The sequence below is a fragment of the Barbatula barbatula genome (genome assembly GCF_947034865.1).
Source record: "Barbatula barbatula genome assembly, chromosome: 25".
NCBI lineage: Eukaryota > Metazoa > Chordata > Actinopteri > Cypriniformes > Nemacheilidae > Barbatula > Barbatula barbatula.
The window spans coordinates 5979110-5998759 of NC_136788.1; the positions used below are offsets into that span (position 1 = coordinate 5979110).

General features: G+C 39.0%; 2 protein-coding genes across 3 annotated transcripts; one reads left to right on the plus strand and one right to left on the minus strand.

Moving 5' to 3' along the window:
* Window positions 1-3: 3 nt before the first annotated feature.
* On the minus strand, window positions 4-14429 carry ces2b (carboxylesterase 2b). Its single transcript, XM_079450445.1, has 25 exons — window positions 14274-14429; window positions 10582-10771; window positions 10369-10507; window positions 10024-10157; window positions 9395-9548; window positions 9072-9176; window positions 7525-7623; window positions 7261-7407; window positions 7093-7170; window positions 6553-6700; window positions 6281-6430; window positions 5333-5405; window positions 5006-5166; window positions 4623-4812; window positions 4345-4483; window positions 3191-3324; window positions 2791-2944; window positions 2173-2277; window positions 1979-2080; window positions 1745-1888; window positions 1525-1602; window positions 1273-1420; window positions 761-910; window positions 572-644; window positions 4-495 (listed from the first exon to the last, which is right to left on the minus strand). The coding sequence occupies exons 1-25, from the start codon at window positions 14344-14346 to the stop codon at window positions 312-314; spliced, it is 3252 nt and encodes a 1083-aa protein (XP_079306571.1). The 5' UTR covers window positions 14347-14429; the 3' UTR covers window positions 4-311.
* A 1859-nt stretch (window positions 14430-16288) lies between these two features.
* On the plus strand, window positions 16289-19525 carry pdcd2l (programmed cell death 2-like). Of its 2 annotated transcripts, none has more exons than XM_079450041.1 (6): window positions 16289-16664; window positions 17538-17701; window positions 17800-18222; window positions 18865-18969; window positions 19122-19279; window positions 19357-19525. In XM_079450041.1, the coding sequence occupies exons 1-6, from the start codon at window positions 16560-16562 to the stop codon at window positions 19485-19487; spliced, it is 1086 nt and encodes a 361-aa protein (XP_079306167.1). In that variant the 5' UTR covers window positions 16289-16559; the 3' UTR covers window positions 19488-19525. The 2 variants fall into 2 exon arrangements, with proteins under 2 accessions (XP_079306167.1, XP_079306168.1); XM_079450042.1 differs by lacking the exon at window positions 16289-16664 and adding an exon at window positions 17190-17241.
* Window positions 19526-19650: the final 125 nt, after the last annotated feature.

Here is a 19650-nt window from a genome sequence, read left to right on the forward strand (position 1 = left end):
CAATGTTGTCTGATTTTGTGATTTATTACATACGAGAGTGAATCAGATTTATAAGAACATTTGTCAATGTATTAGTTGATTTCTTTAAAACGTTCTTAAAAACTAAAAACCACAAACTATCTTTCTCATCCATAAATTGTTTACCACCTCAGGTGATCCTTTTACAGTGCAATCATATTATTATTATTATTATTATTCATTTGAGCAAAATCACCGTTACTTCATCACAATCGTTCCCTTTTCAACATCACCCTTTAAATGTATTTTTTAAATGCATTGTGTTTGTTTCTAATAGGGGCAAGTGGTCATGTCTAGAGCTCCAAATGCTCTCTCTTCTCTCGCCTGAGACGGACAAGCTCTGGAAGTGTTTCCGTCAGGAACTTGACGTGCTTTCCCTTCAGGTTTTTGCCAGGTTTCTGTTGCACTCCAATGCCTAGATACTCTGCTTCAGCTCCGTATTCAGGCCATGCCGGGAGACCCGGACCGTTAGGAGACCTGGAGATCCAGAAACAATAAATCTCACTATTATGTGCGCGTATATATTCTCGGAAAAGGAATCCTGATATTTTACCCAGAGTGAGCGAAGTTCCCCCAGTAGGCCATCACTGTTCTGCACAGTTCATCGTCTTCCTTTGTGAACGCACCTTAAAGGATTAAAACATGAAGTATGACAGACCACCTTCCGCTTTTGAGAAACCTTTCACGAGTCCGTGTTTTTCCATATTTTTATAGGTGCATGTTTAAGATACATGTGTCTTACCGGATATCGTGATGTGGGCTTTTGTGAAGCAGCTTCCCTGAATAAAGTAAAGCTCATCTGCGTGGTCGACGCCAACAAAACTGGGCTTGTTCTTCTTGATCACACTTGGAGCTTCCTGAAACTCGTACAGGTAAACAGGCGCTCCCGAAGCTACAATCAAAAATGTATGCATCGGGTTAATAGTAACGGAGTCATATGTCTGTGTTTTGTTGGCAATCGGCGTGTACGTACATATTGTAAACAACACAAACTCATAGTGAATCAATGCTGTCTTGTGTGCTCGTGGGGAAATAACCGTACAGCTGTATCTGTCCTTTATAAATGTAATGAAACTAGAGACTCGTCGAAGACACAAAGTATGCACTGCTGCTCTGTAGTTACTCAAGATTAATATGAGATTACAACCGCTTTAACCATTTTGCCTCTACAGACACTACAGTCTACCCCATTTCTTAAGAATATGCCTTTATCTGATCGATAAAGTCCAATACGAAATAATCATTAGTTCTCACCTCTGTGGTATTTGGCCAGTTTGAGAGCAGGAATATTAAAAAACACATCTCCCATCATCTCGCTATAACTGTCTCGGATTTGTATGGAGTCTTTGGCGGCACCTATGTACTCCTTCGCCACCAGTTCGCGGATCCATCGATCCTCGGGCTATTGAGAGCAAAGTTTTCAAATAGATGGATTGATTGAAACACAAATGATACAATATAATCATTTGAAATATATGTGAATTGTAATTTTGTGTTGAATCTTACATCGGGATACCCGAGAGTCAGTGCGTCTGTGGCTTGTTCCTTTGTCATGCCATCAATCCAACCCGGACCCTCAAAGTACTAAGGGGAAATAACATTCATATATCTATAAATAACACGTCAAAAATTCAACCTACTCTTGATAAAACACAGCTCTGTGTGGATAAGAATAAATCCTGTCAATTTTTAATAGTGTCATAAAAGAAATTAAATGTTAACTCACTGCGGCCAATAAAAAGCCAAACTCATCATCCGTGATGCCGGTAATAAGAGGAACTTTGCTGAACTCTTGCTTCTCTATGATCTCATCTACAGGCTCGGGCAGGAAATAAGAATCCACAGCCACTCTGAAGTCCAGCATCTTGTACTATAAAAATACAATGTATGATATAAAGATTATGCAGTTTAGTGAATACTGCGGCATGATGTCATGTCACATGTTTCTGCGTTCTCCCACCTGATTGGAGTATTTCTCAGCTTCCTCACTGGACCAGCGCATGATGCACTCCACAATACTGGATGAAGTCCTGCCGTCACAGTTCGATGATTTGGCGACGTTCTGAAATGCAGATCAACGTGTGGGCTTAGCAAGGTTTATTAAAGAAGAAGTCATCAAATATTATATAAGAAGAATGGAAAAAGAAACAATACCTGAGCTGAGAGTAAAGGTTTGGAGGTCTCAAGGCCGGGCCAAACAGCAGTGCCACTCTGTGCGATGGCACGATGGAACAGACCCGAGGCCAACGGGGACAGCATCTTTAAAACAAAAAGAAGCGATTATTGCAAAATCTGCAATACTATGAACAACAAAAACAGTTTAACGGATCGACCAAAGCCATTAGTAATTCACCATAGTCTTCCAAACCTGTATGACCTTATTTCATCTGCAGATCACAAAAGAAAATATTTAGGAGAATGTTAACAACCCAAACATCATTGAACCCGACTGACCGCCATTGTGTTTTGCAGAAGAAAGCGTCATATACACCACACGAGGTGGGGAGGATAAATGATGACGGATGTTTTGTTGGGTGAACTATCCCTTCAATGCAAATAAATGAAATGTGAGTTCTTTCTTTTTTATAATACTAACAGTAAGAAAAAAGTAAACTGTGAGAATGATCAAGAATTGTTTGTAACTTGAACTATGTGTATGTCTCTTAAAGAATGTCATTCTGTTCATTTAGCCATAATTCCCTAAATACATTTTGCTTTATACACTTAATATATTTACAAAAATACTTCATATGCAAACAAAGATGAACACACAAGCAAATGAACGCTTATTCCTCCGGCAGACTCTCCGAAGATGGTGACAGATCCAGGATCTCCACCGAAGCTGTGAATGTTCTCCTGAACCCACTGAAGTGCAGCGACCTGATCCAGAAGACCGTAGTTTCCTGCTGCATGTTCATCTCCTGTGCTGCAAGACAACAAGACACTTCGTCTAAATCCAAAGAGAAAAACAACAACACGACAGCTCTGCCCAAAACCAAGTCATCTGAATTCTAACTGTTATTGAAGTCATTTGATAATAAAAAAGCTGCTGTTATAAGTGAATGGCCGTAGCTGAAGGCAAAACACATTCCTGGCAGAGAACAAAGTGATGTTGACATTAAACCTGCGATGAACGTGTGCGAAACATCGGCTGGGTTTGTTTGGGACATACCTGAAGAATCCTAACAAGCCCAATCTGTACTGAATCAGTACCACCACCACGTTCTCATACGCTGACAGAACGGAGCCGTCGTACAGAGAGGCTGCACCAAAACTAAAGCCTCCGCCGTGAATCCAAACCATGACCTGTGAACACACGGAGAGCTTTCTGACACGCTTGCTTCTGAGGGAACTTCGGGACAAACACCAGGGAATGTGAGAAAGCAACAGACTAAAGCAGTAACATATTTAAACCATTTGATCTTAAATATCGATTTTACAAATGACAAAAAGTGTATTTTATTGCTTTTCAATTATAATGTACATAAATGCTTATTTTGAAAACAATGTAGCATAAATAAATAAAACTGCGTTAAATAAAACCCTAAAAACTCGAGATCTAAAACTGAATGATGTTTTGCACTTCTTTGTAAAAAAACCTCAATTTTTTTCAACCAATTCTTTTAAAAATGACACGTACTCAGTGGTCAATATTACAACCTGGACTATAAACAAGTCTAGTCTTGTTTTACACATTTCTGATCATTTATAGGTGTTATATGCCCTTTATGGATGTCATTCTTACTCATAGAAAAAGAAATCTGAAAACAATATTTGAAGTTGCAATATGTCAAAATCAAATTTTCATGCAGGTGTGTACACTACCGGTCAAAAGTTTAGGATCCCTTAAAAAAAAATGTTTCTCATGATCTTCAAAATCTACTGATCTCAAGGTGTGAAATCACTTTTGTAGACAGAAATAAAATTGTGCCAACATACACGTTTATTTCATTAGAAACCTTATATTTTGTAATAAATATTTTTGAAATGGACTATTTGCACCAAATAATAAATAAAAAGCAGCCGATAAGAGTCCAGCATGTGTGAAAGCTTCCCAGGTTGTGACCTCAAGGAGTTGGATGATAAAATGCGAAGTGTAGGAATGTAGTCAAAGGATGGCAAGAGTTCATTTCTTATGGATGCTTGGAGTCACAACATAACATCAAAATAACAAATTTTGATGGGTTTAATATTAATCCAAACTGTGGAAACAGTCATTTATATATAAATATATATAACTTGTGATGCAGATGTGGTTGTTGAATTATGATATTACTCTCTCTCTCTCTATATCTTAGTTGGTCGGGGTATTGTTTCATTACTCACTGGTAAGTTGGTATCATCTCCAGGTTTAGATGGAGTATAAACGTTGACGTATAAGCAATCCTCTGAAACCTGCGGCACCTCCAGACTCATCGAGAAAAACTGTAGTTCACTTAAAACTCCTTCCCTGTCCTGAACACACCTGAACAAGCAACGTGACCGTTAACACAGGAGAAAGAAGATTGCGTGCAGGTTAAATATGTGTTTTATCTCCATAAACATATAGACAACATCTATCATGTGAAGGGTAAGAGCGTCCTGTAATAGAAACGTGATCTTACATGGGTGGCTGTCGCGTGGCGTCTCTCACTCCCTCCCATGTGTCTGCGGGTTGGGGTCGGGCCAGTCTGAGGGGTCCCACAGGTGGTTTAGCAAACGGTACGCCTAGATAGCTATACACGATTGTCTCCTTCCCCTTCACGGTCAGAAGGGAACCTTTCAGAGATCCTAGTTTGGTATGAACTACAGGTCCTGCCCAAGAGACCAAACAAATCATGCGAGGTGCATTTCTATCACTCTGGAGTAAATGTGATCTGGGTATAAAGTTCCAGTTTAGCCTGTATGAAACCTTTCTAAGCACAAAATGTATGGTTTTATTATAAGCTTCTTAACCCGAACAACTAAGCGGCTGACACTGAAGCCGGTTCTGGCACGGATCACTTACCTTCCTTCCGTTCTTTTATGAGCTGCTGAAGTGTTTCGGTCACGAAAGTGAGATGTTTTCCTTTTGGATTTTTGCCAGGTTTCTGTTGCAGCCCAATGCTGAGATATTCAGCTTCAGCTCCGTATTCAGGCCACTCCGTGAGACCCGGACCATTCGGAGACCTGCAACCGGTTTCAAACAGAAGCAAGAAGCTTATAGTTATAGCATAATAAATGTGTATAAAATAGTAAAGGGAATGACAAGGTTTTGACCATTTTCTATGAACTGTTCCTTTTATGTTAAAGGGATGGAGTATCAATGGATTCTCACATGGCAAATATGGCTTACCCGGTGCGAGCAAAGTTTCCCCAATAATCCATGACAGTTTTACAAAGTTCATGTTCTTCCTCTGCAAGTTTCTCTAAAGTATAAAAGAAAGAAAGAAAACACAGGACTCACAAAGTTATTGACTATCTACAGAATCTAATGAAATATTGAGATTAACTTGAATCAGATATATCTGTGTTTGTGCCCAATTCTCCTACTCATACAACTGCATTAAAAGTATGTACGGTTTCTGTTATGGAAAATGATATGCACATATAAGTGTGTGGCAAAACAACATGCACACACTGGGACAAACTAACAGTAAACGGAAGTGGCAGTTTTTGCTTAGACAAAATTGTGGCCATTAAGTGTCGCACATCAAAATACAGCTCTTCTTTCCATAGAAGTATTGATTCATTTATGGTTTCATATGTAAAGTTAACTCTACACTTATATTGATTCAATAAGTGACACATCAGTTCACTAAACTCCGCCTACTCGTGTTGAGTTGGTGCCATGCATCGTTCTGCACTTTGAATTTCGACCGTAAGACCATCCGGGAATCTTTGGAACACTATTTTCAACATATTATGACTCGGGACATACTACGTAATTCTATTTTCGGAAAACTATTTAGGACGGATAGTATGCGAACTGCGTGCTCATATGCCATGTTTGGTTGGAAGGCATACACTGAGCATGTGTAACCCAGCACACAGCATTGTTTTGGATAAGTTCCATTTAAAATATAAATCATAAAAGCAGTCCGATCACGTTGCGACTTTACACCCTAAGCTGTTAGGTTCGATATCTTTAGGTTCGCTTTTAAAATGCCAGTCTGAACGCTAAGCGAACCAGGACTATTTGGTCCGGACCAAAATAACCTAAAGAACCGAACTACAAATATAAACGCACCCTTAGTTTTTTCATTCTCATTTTTATTATTTTAAAACGACATTCATACTGTACCTTCTAGTTTGATATGTCCTTTCCCAAAGCAGTATCCAAAGACAAATACAATTTCATCTCCATGATCAGAGCCAACAAAACTGGGTCTTATCTTTTGAAGTATACTGGGAGGATGCTGGAATTCATACACGTAAACTGGTGCACCGGAATCTAACATCATAAAAGATAATTCAACAGGTTTGTAATGTAAGTTATGACGCGTAATATTATGCTAAAATATTATTTCAATTCATTAAATGACAAAGAAGAGCAAATATTGAGAGAAGTCTCACCTCTGTGGTAATTCGCAACTTTGCGAGCTGGGATGTTGAAAAAGAGGTCGCCCAAGATCTCTCGAAAACCATCTCGGTTTTTAATCCTGTCGCTGGATGTGCCCAGATATTCATTTAACACCAGCTCAGCGAGAAACGGATCTTGAAGCTAAAGGAGGCGATAAAATAAATAAATAAATAAGTGATGATAATGTAAAATGAAAACAAGAAAAACATTTTTTTATAATTAAATAAATAATTACAATCCAAAATATGTATGCATTTAAAACTGTGAAAATAAAGTTGTTAAAAAAAACGCTTTATATGAAAATATATGCTTTTATACATTATATAAACAAAGTTTTGTCCCGCTTGTTTCATGAATAAGGCCTTTCTCTTATAAAGGAATAGCTAAACCCACAATGAAATTTCTCACCCTGGATGGCATGAGGGTGGGTACATTATAAAATAGGCTTTATTTTGGGGTGAACTACGCCTTTAAGGCATTGTTTTATATGCCTGAATGAATGATGTAAAAATCTAAAATATTTTGTGTCTTACATCAGGATAAAACATTGGCAAAAACAGCTCGATTTTCTCTCTGTCCATGCCATCCGTCCATCCTGGACCTGCGATGAACTAAAGGAATAAAACAGAATATGTACACGGGCTTGTATTTTAATACCCATACGCATTTTTACATTTCACAATAATGAATTCTTTCTTTACATTAGGCAGCATGAATCCGCACTCATCATTGTTAACTCCGGTCATGAGAGGCACTTTGTTGAACTTGTGGCTTCGGAGAAGCTCCTCTGCTGATTTAGGAAGGAACTGACCATCTGTTGTCACTCCAAAAAGTAACATTGGATTTTCCTGTTTTATAAGTCAAACACATGCAAGAATACAACACAGAGGAGTGTTTGTACTTTTAAGAGAAACATTTTAGTGAAACACAATGAGAGACACACAAATAAATAGAGAGATGCCTACGCGAGTTATCTTCAAGATGTCTTCTTCTGACAACAGTCTGACACAGTCAACAATCTCCTTTGTGCTGGAAACATCGCAGCCAGATGCATTGGCTACAGCCTGAAGAGAAACATGCCATCATGTAAATGAATCATATTTGTCATATCTAAGTGAACCTTTTTCTTTGATTTATTCCTATTTAAAGTGGAGGTAACACGCTATTTCTTGCATTTTGACTGCTTAACACTGTTAAAGGGAACCCGGTGTATAGAGAGATGTGTGGCTTAATGCGTTGTAATAGCCTTACACTACTAGCATTTGTCGTTAGAAACACATTTAATATCTTCAATTCTTAAAAATCCTAAATGTAATACTCATTTTAACCTAAGGAGGCCGCCGTGTTCTTTTTCAGTGACATCAAATGGTTGCACGCACAGCTAGACAGCCAAACTAAACACAGACAAACTTATCAGTTCTTCAGTAAATATATGGTTCTGTAGGATGATATATATATATATATATATATTTATATATATACTGTATATATAATGCTAAAATCAGTATATTCTCATAATGTATAAAGTATACCATTATGGTGAATGCTGATGTCTTAAATGTCTTAAAAGCGATAGTTTAAAGCTATGATTTAATGCACGCTTACCTTGATCAGACGCTTACTGAAACTGAACGCGTTCTTCTTTTATGGCAGGCAGGCTGGACATACCGCCCCCTATTGTCCCTGTGTGTTTATATATCTGATCTTATGTTTAACGTGTCATATTTTACTGTTATACATGGAAAACGTGTGTGCTTTGCTGTTGCGAAAGAGAACAGGTTTAGGTTGCAACCATTTGACCTCACGGATTTGGAAAGAAAAAAAATGGCGGCCTCCAAGTAAAAATATTTTTTCAAAGTTTATAAATACTGTGAATAATGTGACTGTATTCAACTGTGACAATTACACTGTTTTTATTTCACAATTATAAAGTCAATGCCATTGTTCATATATTAAGCGATACAATACGTCCCTTATTGGACAATGCTCCCAGAAAAGCACGCCCATGCGTCATCCACAGATCGAAAGAGCACCCCCACTCACAAGTGTGAGATAAAGAGCACGTTCAGCTGTGTTTGTTTGCTCACTGTATTTGGGTGATGAATGTTATATAAACGGTGGATATAACGCTGGATTTGGAGATCGTTTGAAACTGATAGATGGCGCTAAAAGATGCCGGACATGAACCGCACGCGGTACGTCATAAGTCATTGTTTTGTCGGCAATCGCCGTGTGCGTGCATAATGTTAACAACAGAGACGTATACAGGAGGGATAATGCGATGATGTATTGTGTGCTCGTGCTCCAGTTCCGTCCCCCCTGCACGCCTCCAGACGCTCGTCTTTTCGGGAAATAATCGTACAGCTGTATCTGTCTTTTATAACTTTGACCAAACTAAATTCTCTTGGAAGATACGAAGTGTTTAATACTACTGTATAGGTACTCAAGATAAATTTGAGATTGGCAGAAACTGAGCGTGTTACCTCATCTTTAAAGATAATATATGTTTTACCTTGGCTGTGAACAGAGGGTAGGGGTTCATGATAGCGTCCATTGCCGCTGTGCCACTCTCTGCGATGGCATGATGAAAGAGGTTTGCAGACAACGGTGAAAGAACCTATGAATGAGAATTTGAGGGAATCTATAATTATTTCTGATAAACAATGTTATCAAAAGCATCATTAAGGTTGGACTACTTATTGTAAGATTAACGAATTGCATCATTTTGGATATTACAACTCAAACTCGAAGTTGCAAAACTGCTATTATGGGGAATAAATGATTCTCCTTTTTTATAAAGTCATTCGTGTGTATTTCTGGATTTTGAATCCCTACATGTAAGGACACACTGACTCCTCCGGCAGACTCTCCAAAGATGGTGACGGATCCAGGATCTCCACCGAAGCTGTGAATGTTCTCCTGAACCCACTGAAGTGCAGCGACCTGATCCAGAAGACCGTAGTTTCCTGCTGCATGTTCATCTCCTGTGCTAAAGGACAGAAGTTCATCATAAGACGACATATGAGAGTGTGGAACAGTGAATGAAATCAAGGCATGAAATTCATTGGGTAAATCATTATTCGTCATGTCTGCCTGTATTAGACCTTAGACCTCAACTGTATCTGTAACTGCACTGCTATCAGATCAGAAGTGTTCGAAGATCAGTGTTAAGTACATTTTGGCACTCACGAGTAATAAAGTTGTGACACTGGATAACATCATTCTAGCTACACATCAAATCTGGGTGACTATATACAGTATGTATGTGTATGTAGGTCTGTCTGTCTGTCTGTCTGAGTGTGTGTATAGACAGACAGACGAGTGGATGGATAGATAGATGGATAGATACTGTATAAACATAAATATACTGTCAACTTTACTTAACATTATTTGACTAATTTAGTTTTTGCTCTACTGTATGTACCTCACAAGCCTTTTTTCAGATGTAATTCGAGATGTTTTACCTCATAAACCCAAGGACTCCGAGTCTGTATTGAATTAAGACCACGACTACATCCTGATAGGCGGCTAAAACATGTCCATCAAATATCGACGCAGATCCCATAACCAATCCTCCACCATGGATCCAAACCATAACCTTTTGCAGACCAGACAATAAATCAATTGATTTAAACAACAATATTAAACGTAAATACGCATTTGCACATAATGTGCAGTACATTCTAGTTAAAGGAACAGTTCACAAACACGTCTTTTGTATCAACACCTTAATGATCATTTTTATTTTTGTTTGCATGTTTAGTGCTTGTGCTCCACAATAGTCCCTCACTTTCAGACGTAACACTTACAGGCAACTTAGCGTTGTCTCCAGGTTTGGATGGAGTGTAAACGTTGAGGTGAAGACAATCCTCTGATATTTCAGGAATCTCCATTTTCAGAGAAAAGTTTGACAACATATCCTCAAGTACTTGCCTCTCCTGCACACACCTGAAACAGAAAAGTTGGACTCTTTATTCTCATTTCCGTTATGTACAGGTCGATCACTTGTGTTTTATTCTTACACGGGTGGCTGTTTTGTAGCATCTCTCACTCCAGTCCATGTCTCTGCTGGTTGGGGTGGAGCGAGTCTCAATGGACCCAAGGGCGGTTTGGCAAAAGGAATGCCCAGATAAGTATAAATCACTGTTTCCTTCCCTTGTGCAGTAAGATGAGCACCTTTCAGGGATCCAGATTTGGTTTGTACGACAGGTCCTGTGTGAAAGCGAGTTTAAACCCTTGGACTTTTGTTGGGTATACAGCTTGAGCACAAACAAAACACTCTTAGCATACATTAAAGTATATTTTTAAGAGCCACTAGCATACATACCATACTATGTTACAATTTTCATATTTTCAGTTTATTAATGTCTTTACAGTTTTTTTTTAATTGCTAACATCCCTTTGACCAATCTTTAGTCACATTTTCAAAACTAAACACAATTAGCACAGCAATCGTATGTTGTGACTATACCTTTAACACAATTTATATTGTTTTCACATCATTCTCAGTCGATTAACACGTTTCTAAAATGCTTCCATTTTCTTTTCACACAAGCTTACCCCATACCATATTATGGATCTTTCTCATCCTTTTTAGAAATGCTTAAATACAGCAGGACAGAAATGAAGACCTAATGTTGCAAACCTTCTTGTTCTGCGTCAACACAGCTTACAGTAAAAGACCCGATAGGAATTTTTTAATTAGTGATAATTGAAAAATAGCTGATTCCAATCTCAGTCCGAGACAAAGCTAGATGTTGAAGTCTTTCTATTACATGATTATGAGCATCCAAATGCTGAAGATCATATAGATTAGAACTGTACTCGATTCTGTTCATTATTTTGTTACATTTTTGCTATCTTTGAACCAAAGGGCATGCATTTTTATAACTGATAGCAATTACATATATTGCTAATAAAGTCTTTACTGCAGTCACTAACCTTTTTGTACATTCTACTGATGATTCCTTCACTATGTTGTCATCTGTGAGCTTTTGGAAAGTTTGTGCTTTCGTGGAGATATTGGAGCGTTTGGGCAGCATGAAAGTCAACATGTTTTTTTTTCAATTTCTCAGTAACTGTAAGTGTGTAAGTGGTAGGATCGCGACGGTGAGATACGGACAGAGGACCTGGGTGCAGACAGCGGGTAAGGGGTTAACAAGACTTTAATAAAAACAAAACCCACGAGGAGGTAAAAAACAAGGGAATATAATAAGACAAGACTGGACTAAGACTAACTACACTCAAACAAGACTAAAATGAACTTTTAACAAGAACTACAAATAACTGCACAAGACTAAACTGACAAGGCACAAGAACTCCCCAAACAAATCCCAATGAACGAGCACAAGACAGAAGACACAAGGGCATTAAATAAGGGATCATATCAAGAGGGGAACAGGTGTTGGGCAAGAAATCAATAACATGGAGACGAGCGGTCAGGAACAAAGACGAGACCGGAGAGAGCATATGGCAAGCCACATCAACAATAATTGCCTCTATTCACATTAAACATGAGGTTCTGTCATGATCCTGCCACTAGACCAAGAGAAACCTAACATGATGTGGCAGAATCATGACAGAAGCCCCTCCTTAAGGAGCGGCAACCTGACGCTCCTCAAGGCACAAACAAGACACACTGTGACACTGACAAAAACAATGCAACAAGCGAATAACAATAACCAAAACAGGGAAGCACAAGAGTCCAAACAGGTGAAGTCCAAACAAGGGCAGGACACGGACTGGATTGCCGAAAGGACACGGATTGGATAGCCGGCTGCACCAGCGGGAATGGTTGGCTGCACTGGGTGGAAATGGCCGGCTGCACAGACCTGGAATGCCCGGCGGCTTTGACCGTTCCCGTAACCATCCCTCTGTTTGCTGGGTCCTGTGATGGCTGGTTCATTCTGTCGGGATCGCGATGGTGAGACACAGACCCAGGTGCAGGCAGCGAGTAAGGGGTTAACAAGACTTTAATAAAAACAAAACCCACGAGGGCTAAGACTAACTACACTCAAACAAGTTACAAGACGAGGGCATTAAATAAGGGACCAAATCAAGAGGGGAACAGGTGTTGGGCATGAAATCGATAACGATGAGAGGGCAGGAACAAAGACGAGACCAGAGAGAGCGCATGGCAAGCCAAATCAACAATAATTGCCTCTCTCCACATTAAACATGCGGTTCTGTCATGATCCTGCCGCTAGACCTTGATCCAACCTTATATCATCTAAAACATAGCACCATGTTGAAACTGAAATGACAAATGTCAGCGAGAGTAATTGACAATTATGTTATATTTTTTATAATTGTGCATCATTTTCTCACATATCTATCCATATGTATTGATCTATGATATAGAAGGATGGTAAATTGAGGGGGGGGGCTGGATGATAGATGTGTGGATATCTATCTAATATAGACAAATGTGCAAACAATATCCACCTTTAGTTTATTAAAAGAAAGTACCCAATGAATCCCACCCACTTTTGCTGTAATTGAACGGTAACGTTTGCCCTTCTGTCCCTTTTGCTGTAATTGTATGGTATGAAGGTTCTAGAAACAAACTTAAAGTGTTCATTGGTAGCAGAGATGTGTATGTTGTTTGTGTAAAAATATAAGGACAAAACATCACACGAATAATTGCGAGCATTAAATGACAACACTTCCCGATTGATACACGAATCTTCTTCCCAATAAAAAACAACAATGTACACTTTTAAGGTCAATCCATCAGTCTGGTGTGTTTTGAGAACAGATATATTATATACAATTTGTTATCAATACTAGTAAAAGAGTCATTGTTTGCATACATAATGTGAACATATGCAAATAAAAATTAAGCGGTTAGTTAAACTGCCTTTAATACAGATTTATTATCCATTACAAAATTCCTTCCATTATGAAACAAAAATATATGAAGCAGTATAATCCATAATATATTCATGTCCGTGCATCTATTTCTTACTATATGAAAAGGGTTCAAAATTCTTTATGTATTATTTCATATCTTGTAAATGTTATTTTAACTAATATACCACTCGATGTATTTCCAAATCTATATGAAATGATTTAACATAACATTGATAGTTAATTTAGAGGGAACATTTGACTTCTTTAAGGGTATTGTCAGTCCTTGCACCCAGCAACACACAAGATATTCACTTTAAACGATGCTACCTGTATGGCAAGAGGAGTGTTTGACTGCGCAGGAGGAGGCTTTTGAAAACATCCGGAGAAATCTGTTCTCACGGTAGTTATTCACATACTGGTATCGGTCTGGGATGGGCAGAGCCGCCTTTAAGTCAAAACCCCAGTTCAATGGGTCCAGTTCTCGCACCCGCTTTTGGTCGTGGGGTCTAAATGAAAGGGGGTCATGCGTTACCTACACGACGGCGCACGCGACCCTAGTTTCCGTAAACCGAGCGCTGTTGATTCTGTCGCGGGATTAATAAACGTTAAGATCCTGTATGTGATCGAAACGGCGATTCTCATAAAGAGGACGAGGAGCTCACAACTGATATAGCATCTTCCTCTAGAATCGTGCAACTGACTAATAGATGCATAACTCGTCATTTGGAGGCATGCAAAAAAACCGATTGCCCAAAGATCTGAGGGGGCACGTGCCAACTCCGTTTGACGCCTAAAATAGAGATGGTGCATTTGCACTTCTTAACGTCGTATATTAACATGAGGAAATATTGCGCACACTTACCCTCGCTTGCTTTCACTAAACTTTGTAAAGTCAGCGCAGTTACGCACAGTAACAGTGCGGTGGATCTTCTCATGACCGCGCTCGGTGATCACAGCTGAAGAACAGACGTGCACGAGCGATCGGTTAATAGTTTTGTCACGGTGAATTGCGCAATCCGACCTGAATACACACGGAACTTAGTTTAAAGGACTGTGGTTGCCAGATACCGCGATATTGATTTCACGAACTGTTGTGATTTTAAAACCGGGTGCGTTTCGGGTGACGCGCTGCGAAAAATGACTTTCTTACTCCGTATATTTGTTTTGTTTTCGTGTAGAAATGGCTCAAAATTCTCCTCGTCATTATGAATAGGCACCAGGGTAAAGTTCGCGTCTGATGAACCACAGCCACACAGCGCAGATTAGGGTGTGTTGCCAGATTAAACGAATCCGTACAAATAATATGGGATGAATTTCGACTCAAAATGATTAACAAATGCACGCACAGTCATCCGTGAACGTGATACACGTTTCATTTGTATTTTACGATTCACAAACAAATGCCTTATGATTTGATTCTGTGAAATTTAGATTTGAATAAACACGAAGCGATTTGTACAAATAGAGGCAGATTTGTGATCGCAATGTTTTATTTTGTGTTCATGTATATTGATTTTGCGCATTTGTGGATCCTGTGACGCGCGTTCATACATCTTGTTCGGTTCATTTGGATTTTGAGACTTTCTTTACGCGGTTTAGCATTGGACAATCCACACACACGCAACTGCAGATCCATGCGCAACCGTGCAGAAAATAAGAACTACCACTAGATGGCAGGCTTACGGAAACCATAGGTGCTGGTCACATCATTAGAATATCATCAAAAAGTTGATGCATTTCACTATTTCCATTAAAAAAGTAAAAGACGAATTTCTTTTTTAGAATAACAACATTTCTTACTCCAAGTTTTAGGGGTGCTGAGCTTCTTTAAAAGGGGCCAGCCTCGCCCATGGAGGGGAGGGTGATGTCAGTATTTAAAATGTTATTTTGCAAACTGTATAATTTCTGTAATGTCACCATATCATATCATATGACGAGGCTTTTGGTTTGAGAAAGTTTGAAGTTTATTCCAGGTGACATCATTTTATGCACCGCAACAAATGACTTTCTTGGTATTTTTGTCTTGTTTTCCAGCACAAACGGCTCAAAATTCTTGACTCAATTGACTTGATGAGCAAAATGACCTGACTTGTGTTTAAAATATGAAATTTCAGTGAATTTGTGCTGAAAACAAGCAAAAATTTCTGCCTGTTGGGGTAAGAAAAAGTGTCTTGAATTCAATGACTAAGCAAAGTATGAAAGGATGATTTTTGTGCTTGTTTTAAGTTTTCACTTAAATTTCATATTTTCGTCGAACAATCACATTGGGTGAATTTGTGCTTAAAACAAGCAAAAAATATTAGATTTAATGTGACGTTAATTGCAAATCAGAAATGTAATCTTGTAACATTTTGGTATACAGTTATGACATCACACTACCCAAGCAGTGATGTCATTATAAAGGTTAAAGAGATGACAGTCACAGTTCAGTAAAAAAAAAAAAAAAAAAACTCACAGTTCAGTTAACTCTTGCCCTGCCATCATTGTCCTTGAGCAGGAGATACCGCGAGAGGGCACTTCAGGCTTACACAGTTTTTTTTCATCACGGCTAAACACAACCAATGACGTTGCTGGTAATCTGTATTTTTAGAGATGGAAATGTACGCCTGTTGTTTGAATAAAAATAGGTTTTCTGGAAATGTATTATTTGAATCCTTTTTCCTATATATACTCTTGACTGAGTGTAGTTGGGTATAGTGAGGGAATAAAACTCAAAATATACGAGCCAGCCAGGAGTCGAACCTGGAATCTTCTGATCCGTAGTCAGACGCGTTATCCATTGCGCCACTGGCCCCTTGATGCTCGCAACGTGCCGTACTGAAAGTCCCTGTGTGCAATGACAAGGTTCCGAAAAAGTTTTTTCTACTTTTTATAAATACAATAACATTCAAAACTAGTGATATGACGAGTGTCAACGTGACTCATATGCTGTTATAGTCTAATATCTTATATTATTCTCACAAATGGCTAACGTCTAATTCTTTATGATCTGTGATAGACATTATGTTTGTCTCTTATGGAGAAGTGTAAATTAGATACGGAATGCAAATGTATATGATCATTGAGTTTAAACGAAGTAGTCAAGTTTAGTAACCACGTGTTTAGAGAAGCACGTGGACAGCTGCCTGCAGATTTCTGCTAACGGTAAATGATAATGGCAACCGCAGTACACGAGACCGTTCTCGTAGGAATATGCGATGGAGCCATTGACAAGAACACGTCGTATTGTACGAACAAAATCGGAGACGTTCCGGTAAATAAGTGTTATTTATATTCACTTCATTCATTGGTATACAGAAGACGTCACGCATCATGCTAGTCAAAGCTAAGTTACAGAATCCGCACGACAGCTCGCTGGTTAACTGATCTTCTGTCGTAGACGGATTTCACATATGAGCGAAATGCTGTCAGGCGATTTGCTTTCCGGCTGAACATTAAAGATTAGAAATAAAAATGTCTCAAATAAGACTAGGGTTAGCCAGAATGGCTAAGTTAGCTAAGCAGCAAACCATGCTGACTTTAAACGAACTCGATGTGGTCAGATGTACGTGTGTCACGGCGTTTTTCCGTTTAGTAATAACGTCAATTCTACAGTAGAGTAAACATCAAATTCTATTTGAGTTCGTCAATAGGATGCGATTTTTCAAGTTGCTCTACGAACTCGAGCCACATCATATCGGGCCAGTGGCGCAATGGATAACGCGTCTGACTACGGATCAGAAGATTCCAGGTTCGACTCCTGGCTGGCTCGGTTCTTTTGAAGTTCGAGTAGTCCCAACTCTTCTTTGTCCTTTCCGCCAGTGCAATAGTTTGAAACCTGAAGCATGCTGGTTAATATTTATAAAGTATTATACGTATAAGCACATTTTATTAATGCCAAACGTGGCACTATGTTGTTTTATAGTGACGTTATTTTTAATGAATAAAATTTGTTTGTTTAAGCTTTATTTATAAAACATTTCTTTTTTCTAACATTTGTGTCAATAAATTGATGTAACTGATGCTTGAAAACAGTTCGTGACATATTTTGTTATCATACAGTGCATGTGCTAATTCTGTATTAACAAAAATTGCAATGCAAAACAACCTTAACATATACATTTCATTGCATTTTTAATAATTTCAGGATTTACTGCCGGTAATCTCTCTCCAATATCCCACATGCACTCTGTGCCAGAAAGGCCTGTCTCACGTCGTGCAAGTCTACTGTCCCCTCGCCGCATCTCCTTACCACAGAACAATCAATGTATTTGCCTGCACCAATTCACAGTGCTATGGCAAATCGCACAGGTAAAATCTTGCGCGATATTCCGTATCGCATGCTACATTGCATACTTTTGCGCTTCTTGTTTTGTAAAGCACTGACTGTGTGGCTTCTACATACCCAGCTGGATTGTCCTGCGCTCTCAGTGCCTGGATGATGACATCAAAGCCTCATCAGGGAGACAGGAAGACAAAATCGCGCCATGTAAAGAAACATCAATGTCCAGAACAGACTGGTGTGATGAAGCTGATGATTGGGGGGTGGAAGATGAAGAGAACACATGTGCCTGTTCAGATCCAGTACAAACCGTGACCGACAGCATCGGTGTGGGAATGGATGTGAGCAGCAAGCTTCAGGGCCTGTGCATTGATGGAGGAGTGGATCATCAGAATGCCCTGCGGCCTACAGACGTGCCCACGTTCAAGTCGTTCTACATAAGCGTTATGGAGGAAACAGATTTTGACGGTTTTCTTGATACGGATCATGAAAATGAACTGCTTAGAGAGTATGAGGAAAGGGAGGGAGTGATCGTTGGGGAGACTGTGAGGTGAGAATCGAAATACTGCAATGGTGCACGACAGAAAGGTTATCCCATTCATTTCGTAAACAAATGTATTATAAGCAACTGATTTTTAAAAAAAGTTGTGCATATGAGATTTCGCATATGATGTAATCAATACATTCACAATATACTGTTTCTGTATCTATGAGAATCGTTTTTTGATCTTTTTTTAATGTTGGGATTTATCTCACAGCTTGTAGGTTTGAATCATGACTTCATAACATAATGAAGTATTGAGGATTTTTTAGAGGGAAAGAAAAAGGAGAAAACTACCGGGTGGTCACTATGCTCTATAGTCTATAGCATTCTCAAGCTTTTTTGACTCAAGGCCCCCCGCTGTACTCAATACTATTCAAAGCCCCCCCCCCCCCCGTCTTGTATAGTTATTTATAGTAAAAATGGCCAAATAACGAGACACGTCCCGTTGTTTAGTTTTTGTAACGTAAGTAAGTGCTCATTTAGTCTTCATTTTAAATTATGGGGTCATTTTAAGGCCCTCTTGTCAGCTGGGGTCCCCTTGAGTGCCAAGCCCCCCATGTTGGGATCCACTGCTCTATGGAGACTAAAACGTCTTTACGTTTTGAAATAAATAATGTGCTTTATCATTTTATTTTCCTGTTGTGAAAGCGGGGAAGCACCAGAGGAATATGAGATGGCCAAAGCCAAGCACGGAGATGAAGTGTTCACAGATTTCATGAAGAAAATCTCTCTTTGTCCCGAACAAGTCTTACGGTAATGTTTTTGTTCAGTAAGAATGAGACACTGAACGTTTTAGGCTGCTCAACTATAAATTCTGCCTAGCAAATAAAGTAATTTATTTCCTGCCTAAAATGCTAAAAATACATTTATTTAATAAAATGTATTTCTGTTAACTTATATTGTAGATACAGTTGGAGTGGAACGCCTCTATTTATTACGGATCTACCTTCCAATATTAAAGAAATGGTGCCTTGCTGTGGTCACTGCGGCGGGCCGAGAATTTTTGAGTTTCAGCTTATGCCCGCACTGGTCAGCTTGCTCTGTAGCAGAGACAAAAGTTCAGGTTAGTGCGTAGAGATGATGATTTACATTTGTGCTCATTTATACACATTAGATCAAGATTAGTTTTTTCCTTTCTAGAGGGCGCACTGGAGTTTGGAACAGTTCTGGTGTACACCTGCAAGAACAGTTGCTGGGAATCTGGATTAACAGTTCCAATGGAGGAGTTTCTCTTTGTAGAGCCCGACCCAGACCAGAAACTCTTCAAATGACAATAAAACAAGCGCAATAAACACAATTTATTATAACTTGTTCTTTTTACGTGTGTTTGTTTTGTTTCTAAATGTTTCGCTTTGGATAAAAGCGTCTGCCAAATGCGTCAATGTTGACATAAGGTTTAACCATCCATCAATGAATTAAATACATCTTTAAAGG